Raw genomic sequence first — 12,087 nt, 5'->3', positions numbered from 1 at the left:
GTTTGCACACGATGAAGTTCTCCTCGACTCTCACGGTCCTAGCGGCCTCGAATCTGTTCCTGTCTGGAGCAGCCGCCGTCGACCTGGACATCACCTCCCAAGGTACGACTGTCCCACCCCCGCGCCCAAACACGTGCTGACGCGCGCAGATTCAATCAAGGCAGCTGCAAAGGTCCTCATTGCAAATCTACGGTCCTACTACACGGGCGACAACAAAGGCGACACCGCCGGTAACCTCCCAGACCCCTACTACTGGTGGGAATGCGGTGCCATGTTCAACGCCTTCATAGACTACTGGTATTACACGGGCGACGACACGTACAATGCCATCACGGTGCAGGCCATGCAGCACCAGATTGGAGACTACTCGGCCTTCATGCCTTCGAACCAGTCCGCCTCGCTCGGCAACGACGACCAGGCCTTTTGGGGAATGGCTGCCATGTCTGCCGCCGAGAACAAACTGCCTGACATGGGCGACGGACAGCCTTCCTGGCTTGCACTCGCCCAGGCTGTCTTCAACACACAATATCCACGCTGGGACAACACGACTTGCGGCGGAGGGCTGAGGTGGCAGATTTTCTCATTCAACAACGGCTACAACTACAAAAACACCATCTCCAACGGATGCTTCTTCAACATCGCCGCGCGTCTGTACAAATATCTCGGAAACGATACCTATGCGGACTGGGCGGAGAGGGCTTGGGTGTGGGAGCAGTCTGTGGGACTCATGAGTGCCGACTACCACTTCTACGACGGAACCGATGACAAGGAGAACTGCACGAGCGTCAACCACATCCAGTGGACTTACAATGCCGGCATTCACATGGCCGGCGCTGCGGCTATGTGGAACATGGTAAGCAGTGACATGCTCGTCCGAACTCAGTACACACTCACTAACCATGCTACAGACCCAGAGCGATGTCTGGAAAACCAGGCTCGAGGGCGTCATTAAGGGAGCTTCGGTCTTCTTCAACGACAACGTCATGATTGAAGTCGCGTGTGAGAACAACGGCAAGTGCGATGTCGATCAGCGATCTTTCAAGGCCTATCTCGCCCGCTGGATGGGATATACAGCCAACATCGCTCCGTGGACTCAAACATCGCTTATTCCCTATCTCAAAGCCTCTGCTCAGGCTGCCGCTAAACAGTGCATTGGAGGTACGAACCAAACGTCGTGCGGACTTCGCTGGGTAGACAATGGCACAAACGACGGCAGCTTCGGTGTCGGCGAGCAGATGGCTGCCTTGGAGGTTGTGCAGAGTCTGCTTTACGATACAGTGTCCGGTCCGGCGTCCAAAGACGCTGGTGGTATCTCTACAAGTGATCCTTCCGCTGGTCAGGACGCTCCCACTACCGAAGTCGTCTTCGACACTGTCACAACGGGCGACAAGGCTGGTGCTAGTATCCTGACCATTGTGGTACTTGTTGGCATCCTGGTTGGCGCCTGGTGGATGGTTTCATAAGTGTAACAACACGCTTGTATATATGGGGGCCAACCGCCCGTCTCATTCTTGGTTACTCGCGGCGTTCTTTCGGCCTTGTATTGCCACACGCCTACTGGCATGTATATTTTCTATTTAATACAGCCGGTAATCATTTTGGAAGCTATATCGTTCGGGTCTGGCGTTTATAGCTACTGGACCTTTGTTCTCACTACCACGATAGACTACCAAGTATGGATGTCTGCTAGCAACCTGTGTTTACATCAGTACTTGACAGCACGATCCTGCTTGTGGTGAGGTCTCCACATACGCGTCTTGCTCGCGGAGCTCTAACCACTCGTCACCATTCCCCTGTCCTGTTCATGTACGAACCCTTGTCATTGAATACCCCGCACTAACAATCCCCCCAAACAGACAGAACACAAACTGCCCCACCTGCTCGACATTGACAACCGCTCTGCCCAGCCGTGCGTGCCCCACCTTCCCTTTCCCAGGGCTCGACCGAATCTCTACGTCACCGATCAGGCGCTCTTACGCGCTCGCTACGTGTCTACTACTTAAACCCCAGCTTGTCATGGCTCCTGCTGCGAACTCTTCCACCTTCGACCTCATTGACGAGTACTACAAAGAACGAACTAGTGGCGTTGAATTTATCCGATCACAAAGCGACAGTACAGAACTCGAAGAACCTATCAAGGATCTCAACGTTGACGACGACGAAAAGAATAAGCACGAGAAAGCGTTTCTGTACACGGGCGGCAAGGAAGTACTCTTGAACAGGAATAAGAAGGAATCCAAACAAAACACCAACAACTAAGATCAAGATGCCCGTCCACCCAGCTGAGGAGAATGCTACTGGCAGTACGTCTCTTCCCCCCACCCCTCTTCTTGCTGTTATATATGTCATCATATATATGGGGATAACCTGACACTTCTCTCAGGCATCACCGACCAGGTAGCCAAGGACTCGTCGAGCTCCAACGCGTCGTCGCACCCCATGCACGATGTCGACACAGGAACCACATCTGGCGGCTCTCAGCACGCAAACGCACACAAGGCGAACCCGGTATGGCCCTCTGTCACGGATGCTATGCGTGGAATGATGAGTACTGACGGACGCAAGGGTCCCGTTCATGCGGACAACCTGCCCACGCCAGCGAACAAGGAGGAGCTGAAGAAGAGGGCTGAGGAGCTGAACAAATAGGTCAATTGATTGTGGTGCTGAATAGGATGGTTTGGGGGATCACTCGGTCGTGGCTGATCGCTATGACGTTACGAAATGAGATATGAATATATCATAGAGAGACATGGATGAATCTAATCAGATCAACAACTACTCTTCTCTCGATTGCTTGCTGTATGTCAGCATGTCACAAGACTCGTCATCAGCGGTTCCATCACTATTGCTGCCTGGACCTACTGTAGGTCTCCGACGAACATGCACGAGCAGTCCAACCTAGCACTGTCTAGCCAATCCCCAACAGCCCATCTTCCACATCCCAATCCCATGCGCCATTAAGATTCATCATCACATAGCCCAACACCAGCAAAGTAGAACGTTGATACATTGCTATAACAAAATAACACACACCACCCCCTCACCACCCAAAACTCTCCGTATGCAGATACACACCCTGCGCCCCCGTCCCCTTATGCACAGCCCGCTCATCACTCAACAAACACACATCATGCTTCACATCCGCCACCAAGCCCTGCGGTCCACACACCACGACCGCCGACTCGCCCAGCGCCTGCTCGAGCGAGCGGCGGATAATGTCTCGTGTCTTCGGGCGGCCGGAGTATACCTGTATGGATGGGTGGAGGAAGGTCTTTTGCTGCGAGGATAGCGATGTTGTTTTTGTGCTTGGACTTGGGCTACGGGTTTCTTTGTGGCAGCAACATGGTGCTGTGGTTTCTGCGGGGGTGATCTCGTCGATTGGGGTGCGGCAGCAGCATGTGTTGTTTTGGCCGCAGGTGTTCCGGGGTGGGGTCAATTCTTGTAAAATGTGCGTTTCGTGGGCTTTCTTCTCTGTTTCTCCTTCTGACAATGACGATGATGAAGAAGAGCGATTGCGGAGTTCAACAACCCCATGTTCCGAAGTTTTTTCCATGGGCTTCAGGACCGTCACGCCCGACAGAAGCGACTTGTGCTCCTCGGTGAACGCCTCATCGCACGTGACATATACAGTGAGCTCGAGCTTGATGTATCTGAGCGTGTCCTGCAGCGCCTGGAAATCTGCGCATACAGTCGAGAGCTTTTCGGAAAACATGCCGAGCTGGCGCCTGCTCTTGACTACCCAGACGAACCGCACGTGGCGGGTGACGGCGCCGATGTGGGGGTGGAGGAATGAGGTGTGTTTGCTGGGATTAAGGTTTTGTTGCCAGCCTTGCAGGATGTCGCGGAGGAGGGGGACGGTGAATGTGGCGCCTGTGCTTCCGGCGAGGAAGATGACGCTGTCGAATTGGCGGAGGAGTCGGAGGGTTCCGTAGGGTCCTTCGATTGTTACTGGTTTAGTTCTGGGGGGTTGAGGTTAGTCGGTGTGAATTTCAAATGTTGGCGGTGCCCGGCTGAAATGCATTTCTTGACAGACTAGATGAATGATATTAAGGAGAGACATACCTTGAAGCTGCCTCTAGCGAGGAGTGTGCTTTCTGTGCATAGCTGAAGAACCGTCTCGTCCCTCCTCTTTGCGCCTTGACGAAAAACTCCATGACCCCGTCCTGCGGGATGGACGCAATAGTGAACGGGTGATTTTGCAGAGGTGCAATCGATTGGCACGACAAGAATACGTGTTGCCCAGGAGTCCAGCCGATAGATGGATCACGAATGACGATCCGCGTAGTATCATGCGGAAGTGGTATAAACTCAGCCTCGCAGGCCCAAACACCTTGCATCCGGCCTTCTTTCTTCTGAACCCGGTGGAATAGGGATATATTGGCATAAACGAATCGTAGTGCTCGCAGAACGCGATCATACGAGACTACACCAATGGCTATCCAGACGTAGATGTGCAGTTCAGCTGGCGTGTGGATGTACACAAAGTAGAGGAAAAGCGCAAATGATGCTATGTGCTGTAGAACAAAGAGCTCGTAGCACCAGCTGCGAATTGGTGTCATGGAGCTGAAGACAATCCATACAAGGACACACCATGCGGCTAATCCTCGCCAGGCAAGCTCGTTCTCTCGAAGTTGTACCCCTATGTAATTGTATGGGGCCCAGGCTGCAGGTATGATTAGCATATGTTTGTGGGAAAGATTTTGCTAGTCTTAACAGCGAGTTTCTCAGCTAGGCTGGAGGAATTTTGCGTTGTCTACTCTATCGTGGATGGATATGCAGAGAGGCAACATACCACTAAAGAACCAGCCCATATGCATGGTCGCTGTCAAGAGCATGCACCTAGCACACCACCGGTGCAGCCAATTCAGGCGTTCATAACTGACTCCACTGAGATATCCAATAAGGTTGTTTTTGCTGGCGAGAAGAAAGATGAGCGGAAGTTGGCCGACTGTCACAACTCCGCATCGATATCCAACATCTTCCCTAGTGAACTGATTGTTGAGATCCAACCCATAAAGGCAAAGAACGACCAAAACAATTGCGTTGGCCACTATCAAGCTCGTTCGACCGACAGTGGGCAGTCTGAGCATCCGAGTTTTGAGCGGTATACGCACTGAGAAGTTGGATGCTTCCCTTGTTAGGGCGAACAAAGTCGCATTCCAGAGAGAGAACCATGACTTTGGTTTTGCCGGTGTTTGTGCTCCTGCTCTTGCTGTGGAGAGTCTTTGCCGGTACAAGACATATGTGTGGATGTTGACCAGTGTGGCAACGGCGACTGCACATCCAACGACTGCATAGTAGAACTTGGGAAATTCTGTAAGAGCGGGTAATTCGGCCGTAGAGCCCATAGAGCCCATAGAATCATGGTTGTGGCTCATGATGTTGGCGGCGTACCCGGTGTGGGGATTTCTTGTTTCGTTGGTGTTTCTCGTTCTTCAAAAGCTTGCGAGTCCAGAAGGAATATGAGCGGTCGTTCCGATAGGAACGTTTGCAAGTGGCTGTCAGTAAGTCATTGCGTATTTTTTACTGTTGCTAAGTCAACTCTTAACTCGAGTCGCGCTGCCGGAAGTTGTAATTCGTAAATTAGACAATGTTTGACTTGGAAAAAGGACCAATGTATCAACGGTTGGCGGTGGTGAATGACAGGCTTGCAGTCCGTTACGGAAAAGATGTTAGTGTCGCACCGGTAAGCCGAACCCGTCAGCACGCTCTCTGAATGCATGTGTGTCATGTTCGTCGTGTTCGAGGTTTGTCTTTTACATGGTGGCGTCAATACATAGTACAGACTAACCCCTTGTGGCGAAATGTGCTCAAAGATGCTCTAGGTCTTCAATTCCAATTGCGCAGATCTGGAACGTTAAACGTTTTTCTTGACATTACGCCTGCCGTATGTGATCTCTCATGACCCGTTCACATGTTCACTACACTGTATGCGTCAGCCCTGGATCTGACGCTTACCGACTGTCGCAACATCTTACGCATTTGCGCTCACTTACCCACAAACAAGCTCACGTTTGACACCTCTGGACCCTACGTTCATGCGCTGTGGGACGTTTAAGCGACCGCGATCTCGACATTGACCGGCTGTCTGGTACTCAACATCTAAGCACCCACCACAAATATCCAAATTTCCTGAGGGCAACATCGAATCTTCAATCATATCTTCCTAACACGTTCGCTGTCACTTGTCGAGAATGGTCGCTCACGAAGAAATGTCGATGGAATCAAGCATGGATATGAGCGTGCAGTCAATGACCATGGCTTTCTTTACCGGAACTGACACGCCTCTATATTCGGAGTCATGGACTCCAAAGACTGCCGGCCAATACGCAGGGACATGCATCTTTCTCATCTTCCTCGCTATCACCCTTCGTGCGATTTTCACAGCCAAATTTCTTCTGGACGCCAAAGCACTGGAGAGCGCTCTGAAGCGAAAATATGTCGTCGTTGCGGGCCAGAAGTCAATGGAGGAACAGGCCTTGAGTGACGCCAGTTCCATGACGGGGATCCTCACGACCAACGGTATACAAGAGAACGTTCGAATAATTCAAGCGCCTGTCAGCCACACTCAGCCATGGAGATTCAGCGTCGATCTTCCCAGAGCACTGCTGATGACGGTTGCTGCGGGGGTTGGTTATCTTCTGTAAGTTGTTCGTTGGGCTCAGGTGCTCCATAGAATAGTTCTAACAACCGTACAGCATGTTGGCAGTCATGACATTTAACGTCGGCTACTTCTTGTCTGTTTTGGCAGGTGCGTTTGTTGGAGAATTGGCTTTTGGCCGATTCAACCATGGAGCAATGGGCATGTGAGCGATGCCATGATCACTACGGCTCTGTCCATAAAAAAAATAAGATATAAATAGCCAAGTTACTCTGAGCTATCAACAAAATGGCTCTTGATCTCAGCGTCATCCCTGTGTAAGACGCTTATTCTGTAGAGACAGACATGATGAGCACAAGAGCTGCAGGCCAGTCTCGTTTTGCACCTAACATGATGTAAAACTTTGCCACTGCCGTCGTTAGTGAAAGCTTGTGTGCGTTAAAGCCAATGGTCTCGTACACCGCATATAATCGCCCTCATGCCCTGTCACTGCGCTTCAAACGTTAGCTTGGACTCGTGAAGATGGCGTGTGGAGGACGACTTCGCTAGAGAGAGGATCCCTGTCATGGCGCTTGTGGCTAAACTTCAACCTTTGCTTTAGTAAGAAACTTGCTCACATCTGCAGCTCATCTGAACCCTGATCACCGGTGAGAGCTAAGGGTAGGACAGCCGCTGATGCAGAATCCCGCGAATTTGCCCGTCCTCATTTGAAGCTCTGTCTGGATTGGCTCCACGGCTGGACGCGCGAGCCACGCGCAGTTTTGGACGACACGGGTACGATACGGGAAGGAGCTCCTGTAGTGCTAATATAATAAAAAGGCATGACGCCCGGACTGCGGCTCCTCTGCATACACCTTGAGCTTCACCATCTCTCTTCTTTCTCTATAAGTGTCCAGAGAGCTTCATCATAACCAACTCTCCCATTTTCGATTCACAAGCTGCCCACCGTCAACATGCTTTCCACTGCCCTCACCACGCTCTCTCTTCTCCCCCTCGCTCTCGCTCACTTTACCCTCGAGTGGCCCGAAGCTCGTGGCTTCAGTGATGATACATCGACTACTTTCCCGTGTGGAGGTTTCAACACCGTTTCTTCGAACCGCACCAATTTCCCAACCAGCGGTGGACCCATCCAACTTGACATGGAGCACACACAAACCAATCTCGCCGTGTACTTGGCTCTCGGTGATAACCCTGGAGGCAACTTCAACACTATCCTGCTTCCTCAGCTCTCTCAACAGGGTCTGGGAGACTTCTGCATGGGGATGGTCAACATCCCGGCGAACTTGAACGTTTCAGCAGGAACATTGGCTACGATCCAGGTTGTGAGCAACGGAGACGGCGGTGGCGGTCTTTACCAGGTGAGCTATACTCCATCCACCTCTTGTAACCGCATACACATTTGCGATTGGCCAGTCCTAGGCGTCGATAGCATACCCAAATGCACTCGCTAAACCCTTGCTAACATTCGCGAAAATAGTGCGCCGACGTAGTCTTTGTTGACACCCCTCTTTCCACAACTGAATACAGTGATCATTGCAAAAACAACACCGGCTCAAAGGTGGTTCAGGAAAACATTTCCGGGAATCCAAATGGCACAGCCGCAAGCACGACTGCAAGTGCAACTTCATCCGTGTCGGCTGCTGCCAGCGCTGGCGCTGCTGCAGCCCAGGCAACGGCGGCCTCCTGGGTATTGGGTGTTATTGGTATGGCTGGACTTGCAATGTTATAGTTTGGCACAAAATGGGACGGAGTTACAGGGCGTTTGTGCTAAATAGCAATGCATGCTTCGATACCAGCTGTGATCATCTGAATATTAGAAATACTCAAAAATACTTGCAATCGGACTGCGAATCAAAGTATCCTTACGACATGCACTGTGGTAAAAACCTTGATATGTTATTTGAGAAGACCGTGGGATGTTAATCTCCAACTCGTTCGAATGCTCACACAACTTGACAAGTAGAATATTGAAGCTCGAAATCTGTCCACGAAGGCGATGTTTGATAATTCTCAGAACGCCCACAAGAAGGTCACCTACTCAGTCCTCCAAGCTGTCTGTTGCTGTCACTCTCTCCCCGCTGTCGGCATCCATTGCAGTTTGGGTGTGATGTTGGTGCTGTGATGGATGTGAGGTGCCCCTCCTCAGCTCAAGCGAGGCCACAATCGGCGCTTCCGCACAGTTTCTCCGCTTCCTGCAACACCACCAACTTTACCTCTCGACTCCCCACGATACCGAATCCAGGTACGTTCCCGCTGCGAAGAGATCCCGAGCTCTTGCTGCCTTTGCCGAAATTTTGTCGACCGAATTACTGACTTTCCCGCCGCCACAGCCCTCTCTACCTCCTACCCAACACCGCAAATATGGATCAAGCCAAGTTGGCGCGTATGCAGGCGTCGGTGCGAATTGGTATGTTTTTGGCACAACCCTCCAGGCTGGAGAGCACGTGGGAAGCTCTCCAGTAGAGCTTGTATGGCGAACACATGACTGACTTGTGCGTGAATAGGGTAAGCAGACCTCTACGTCCAATTTTGACAGCCCCGCATCCACCCACACCACAACGTCTAAAACCCCGCGATACACTACATCGGAACAGCGATTTGGTTACGCGTGCATTTGAAAGAGATGAGAAAGGCAAAACCTGAGGCTAATTGATTGATATAGAGGCAAGGGCACTCCCCGCAGGAAGGTCAAGAAGGTCCACAGGGCGTCGGGTACCGACGACAAGAAGCTGCAGACAGCGCTCAAGAAGCTCAATGTGCAGCCCATCCAGGCCATTGAGGAGGTCAACATGTTCAAGAGCGACGGCAACGTCATTCACTTCTCGGCACCCAAGGGTGAGTGACGTCCCATGCTCGTAGTCCACTGAGGCATCTGAAGATGCATCTGCTAATCAACGTCTTACAGTCCACGCCTCGGTACCGTCCAACACCTTCGCCATCTACGGCAATGGCGAGGATAAGGAGCTGACAGAGCTTGTCCCTGGTATCCTCAACCAGCTCGGTCCCGACTCGCTCGCATCGCTGCGCAAACTCGCGGAGAGCTACCAGAGCATGCAGAAGGAGAAGGGCGAGGACGGTGCCAAGGATGAGGATGAGGATGACGACGACATCCCAGATCTCGTTGCTGGCGATAACTTCGAGACAAAGAACGAGGTCGAGTAAAGTGGTTGCATAAAACGCATCCGAGGGCACACCATGCATAGCGTCATGGTGGGGGAAATGCGCAGTAAAGGCCTGCCCCATGCAGTTTGACACGGAGGATTTGAAAACTCTTGTGCAAACTTCATCGCCTTCTTAGCGGGCAGTCACGACGGATCGGATTTCATGTGCCATGCGAGCACGTGACTGGCGTGATGACTTGAAAAGATATCGAATAAAAATCTCTCTCAACGCACCCCACACAGTGTTCACTGTCTGCACCCTGTGACAAGCCGTGAATAAAGGCAGGCTAACATGGCAGGGAGCAGTCATGGTAAGAGGAAGAGGGGAATGATTCACGAGCTGAGTAAACGAACGGAACTGCTCCGCTGCGATTGGAAATCGGAACGGTATTCGCGTGACGCGAGTAAGCTTGACAATGTAAGCACTGCAGAGCTTCCGGAAGCATTGCGGCTCCGGAAGTTTAATATTGAGTCTAAGCGCAAAACGGTTAGCAAAATCTCCAGATCTTACCAGCTTCACCTCTCCCGCTCTCCCGATTCCCGAACCACCAGGTGCAATTGGTAAGCTCAACCAACGCTGGAGTCACGATAAGGTGACTGTGGTGGTATATGTATTCGTGGTATGGACGATGCTTATTTTCGGCATTCCACACCGGTTTTGACACAAGCCGTGTAACATCTGCGACCGCTACTGCACTACTCGGCTCCCCAACAAAGTCCTAAAGCTTAGACTCAAGTCGCGTCTACGCCCTTATCTACACCGCGTCGCACTATTACTTTTTCCCCCAACGTATTTATTGTCTGTCTCTTTGCCTCAGTTTCGTTTCCCGAATACCCTTCTAGTCGCTTGCCCATCGCTTTCACCATGAGTACCGAAACAATCCTCATTCTGGGCGGTTCCTACGCGGGAATCAGCGCCGCACATTATGCTCTCAAGCACACGATCCCATCTCTTCCAAAGAAGGACGGAGTCACGTACAATGTCACAATGGTCAACCCGTCAAAGGACTTTTACTGGAGATTTGCTGCACCGCGGGCGTGCGCTTCGTCGCATATGATGCCGTCGTCCAAGATCTTCTATCCCATTGAACCAGCCTTTACATACGCATTCCCCAAGTTCAAGTTCGTCCAGGGCACTGCTACACACGTGGACCCTGCGGGTCAGACTGTTTCTGTCACAACCGCCGATGGAGCGCAGACGTCGATTCCTTATGCAGCACTCGTTGTTGCGACGGGATTTACCACACCGAGTCCGTTGTTCACACAAACGACCGATGCTGCTGCGCTGGAATCGACTTATAAGGCTTTCCAAACGAGCCTCACGAGTGCGACTTCGGTCGTCATTGGAGGAGGAGGTCCAGTTGGCGTTGAGACAGCAGGAGAGATCGCCGAGCTCCTGAACGGAAAGCCTGGCTTCATGAGCGCCGCACTCAAGAAACCGAAAGTGAAGGTCACTCTCGTATGTGCCGACAAGAAGATTCTGCCCGTACTCCGTGAGGCTATTGGTCAGACAGCGGAGACGTACTTGAAGAGACTTGGATGCAACGTTGTATACAACACCAAAGTAGTCACATCGACTAAATTTGGAGAAGGAGAGCAATCGAAGACAAGGGTAGAGCTGTCAAACGGTGAGACAATGGAAGCGGACATCTACATCGATGCAACCGGTTCCCGACCTAACACAGGCTTCCTCCCCAAGGAATGGCTCGACAACCGCAACCGCATTGCCTGCAACAACAAAACACTACGCGTCGACCATGAATCTGCCGGTCCCCGCGTCTACGTAGTCGGCGATGTGGGCTCCTACACGCGTGGCGGCGTAATGGATCTGACTGACGCGGTCCCCGTCGCCATGACAAACCTAAAGACGGATCTCGTTGCCCATCTATCTGGGTCTGCACCTGCGGGTGACCGCCACTATGTGGAGAACACCAAGGAGTCGCAAGTTGTTCCTATCGGCACACAGAAGGGTGTTGGCGCGTTCAACGGATACAGGCTGCCGAGCCAGATGGTGTGGATGATGAAGGGGAGGGACTACCTGATTGGTATGGCGTTGGAGCCGACACTGAAGGGCGACAACTTCAAGAAGGAGGGCAAGTGGATTGCACAGCCTGGCTCTGCCGGCCAGAGGATTGCATTGAGCTCAGGCTGAGCTCGAGCGTTGCATGGCGGTAACCAGGAGGTGGTGTGGATTGTTGTGTCTTGCGTTTGCATATATCGCGCTGAATGTGTGAGAATACCCATGAGACTGTGTTCTTTGATAGTAATATTAAACTTGTAATTCCTGACTCTATCTCTTCTGTTCACTGATTCGTCCATTCATTC

The 12,087-nt window shown here is 51.8% G+C and overlaps 7 protein-coding genes across 7 annotated transcripts; 6 read left to right on the top strand and 1 right to left on the bottom strand.

Annotated features, from left to right (window-relative positions):
- Positions 1 to 11: 11 nt before the first annotated feature.
- P153DRAFT_384277 (mannan endo-1,6-alpha-mannosidase DCW1 precursor) lies at positions 12 to 1,463 on the top strand (the record flags this gene model as incomplete). Its single annotated transcript, XM_033670325.1, has 3 exons — positions 12 to 102; positions 150 to 853; positions 909 to 1,463. The coding sequence occupies 3 exons, from the start codon at positions 12 to 14 to the stop codon at positions 1,461 to 1,463; spliced, it is 1,350 nt and encodes a 449-aa protein (XP_033525448.1).
- Positions 1,464 to 2,016: 553 nt separating this feature from the next.
- P153DRAFT_355844 (uncharacterized protein) lies at positions 2,017 to 2,646 on the top strand (the record flags this gene model as incomplete). The annotated part of the gene is made up of 3 exons (XM_033666601.1): positions 2,017 to 2,208; positions 2,267 to 2,303; positions 2,384 to 2,646. The coding sequence occupies 3 exons, from the start codon at positions 2,017 to 2,019 to the stop codon at positions 2,644 to 2,646; spliced, it is 492 nt and encodes a 163-aa protein (XP_033525447.1).
- Positions 2,647 to 2,716: 70 nt separating this feature from the next.
- On the bottom strand, positions 2,717 to 5,718 carry P153DRAFT_395450 (uncharacterized protein). Its single transcript, XM_033671404.1, has 3 exons — positions 4,793 to 5,718; positions 4,063 to 4,663; positions 2,717 to 3,959 (listed from the first exon to the last, which is right to left on the bottom strand). Exons 1-3 carry the CDS (start codon positions 5,376 to 5,378, stop codon positions 3,041 to 3,043), a joined length of 2,106 nt encoding a protein of 701 aa, XP_033525446.1. The 5' UTR covers positions 5,379 to 5,718; the 3' UTR covers positions 2,717 to 3,040.
- Positions 5,719 to 6,218: 500 nt separating this feature from the next.
- P153DRAFT_287363 (Ctr copper transporter-like protein) lies at positions 6,219 to 6,810 on the top strand (the record flags this gene model as incomplete). The annotated part of the gene is made up of 2 exons (XM_033663527.1): positions 6,219 to 6,643; positions 6,699 to 6,810. The coding sequence occupies 2 exons, from the start codon at positions 6,219 to 6,221 to the stop codon at positions 6,808 to 6,810; spliced, it is 537 nt and encodes a 178-aa protein (XP_033525445.1).
- A 308-nt stretch (positions 6,811 to 7,118) lies between these two features.
- P153DRAFT_365664 (uncharacterized protein) lies at positions 7,119 to 8,496 on the top strand. Its single transcript, XM_033667869.1, has 2 exons — positions 7,119 to 7,959; positions 8,079 to 8,496. Exons 1-2 carry the CDS (start codon positions 7,555 to 7,557, stop codon positions 8,328 to 8,330), a joined length of 657 nt encoding a protein of 218 aa, XP_033525444.1. The 5' UTR covers positions 7,119 to 7,554; the 3' UTR covers positions 8,331 to 8,496.
- A 322-nt stretch (positions 8,497 to 8,818) lies between these two features.
- On the top strand, positions 8,819 to 10,050 carry P153DRAFT_365662 (nascent polypeptide-associated complex subunit beta). Its single transcript, XM_033667868.1, has 4 exons — positions 8,819 to 8,843; positions 8,932 to 9,008; positions 9,263 to 9,436; positions 9,507 to 10,050. The coding sequence occupies exons 2-4, from the start codon at positions 8,963 to 8,965 to the stop codon at positions 9,761 to 9,763; spliced, it is 477 nt and encodes a 158-aa protein (XP_033525443.1). The 5' UTR covers positions 8,819 to 8,843; positions 8,932 to 8,962; the 3' UTR covers positions 9,764 to 10,050.
- A 244-nt stretch (positions 10,051 to 10,294) lies between these two features.
- P153DRAFT_365661 (FAD/NAD(P)-binding domain-containing protein) lies at positions 10,295 to 12,050 on the top strand. The gene has a single exon (XM_033667867.1). It carries the CDS (start codon positions 10,628 to 10,630, stop codon positions 11,912 to 11,914), a length of 1,287 nt encoding a protein of 428 aa, XP_033525442.1. The 5' UTR covers positions 10,295 to 10,627; the 3' UTR covers positions 11,915 to 12,050.
- The last annotated feature ends 37 nt before the right edge of the window (positions 12,051 to 12,087 follow it).

Source organism: Dothidotthia symphoricarpi, assembly GCF_010015815.1.
Source record: "Dothidotthia symphoricarpi CBS 119687 unplaced genomic scaffold P153scaffold_7, whole genome shotgun sequence".
NCBI classification, from domain to species: Eukaryota; Fungi; Ascomycota; class Dothideomycetes; order Pleosporales; family Dothidotthiaceae; genus Dothidotthia; species Dothidotthia symphoricarpi.
The sequence above is the reverse complement of the archived record's forward strand: the minus strand, read 5'-3'. Positions and strand labels throughout refer to the sequence as shown.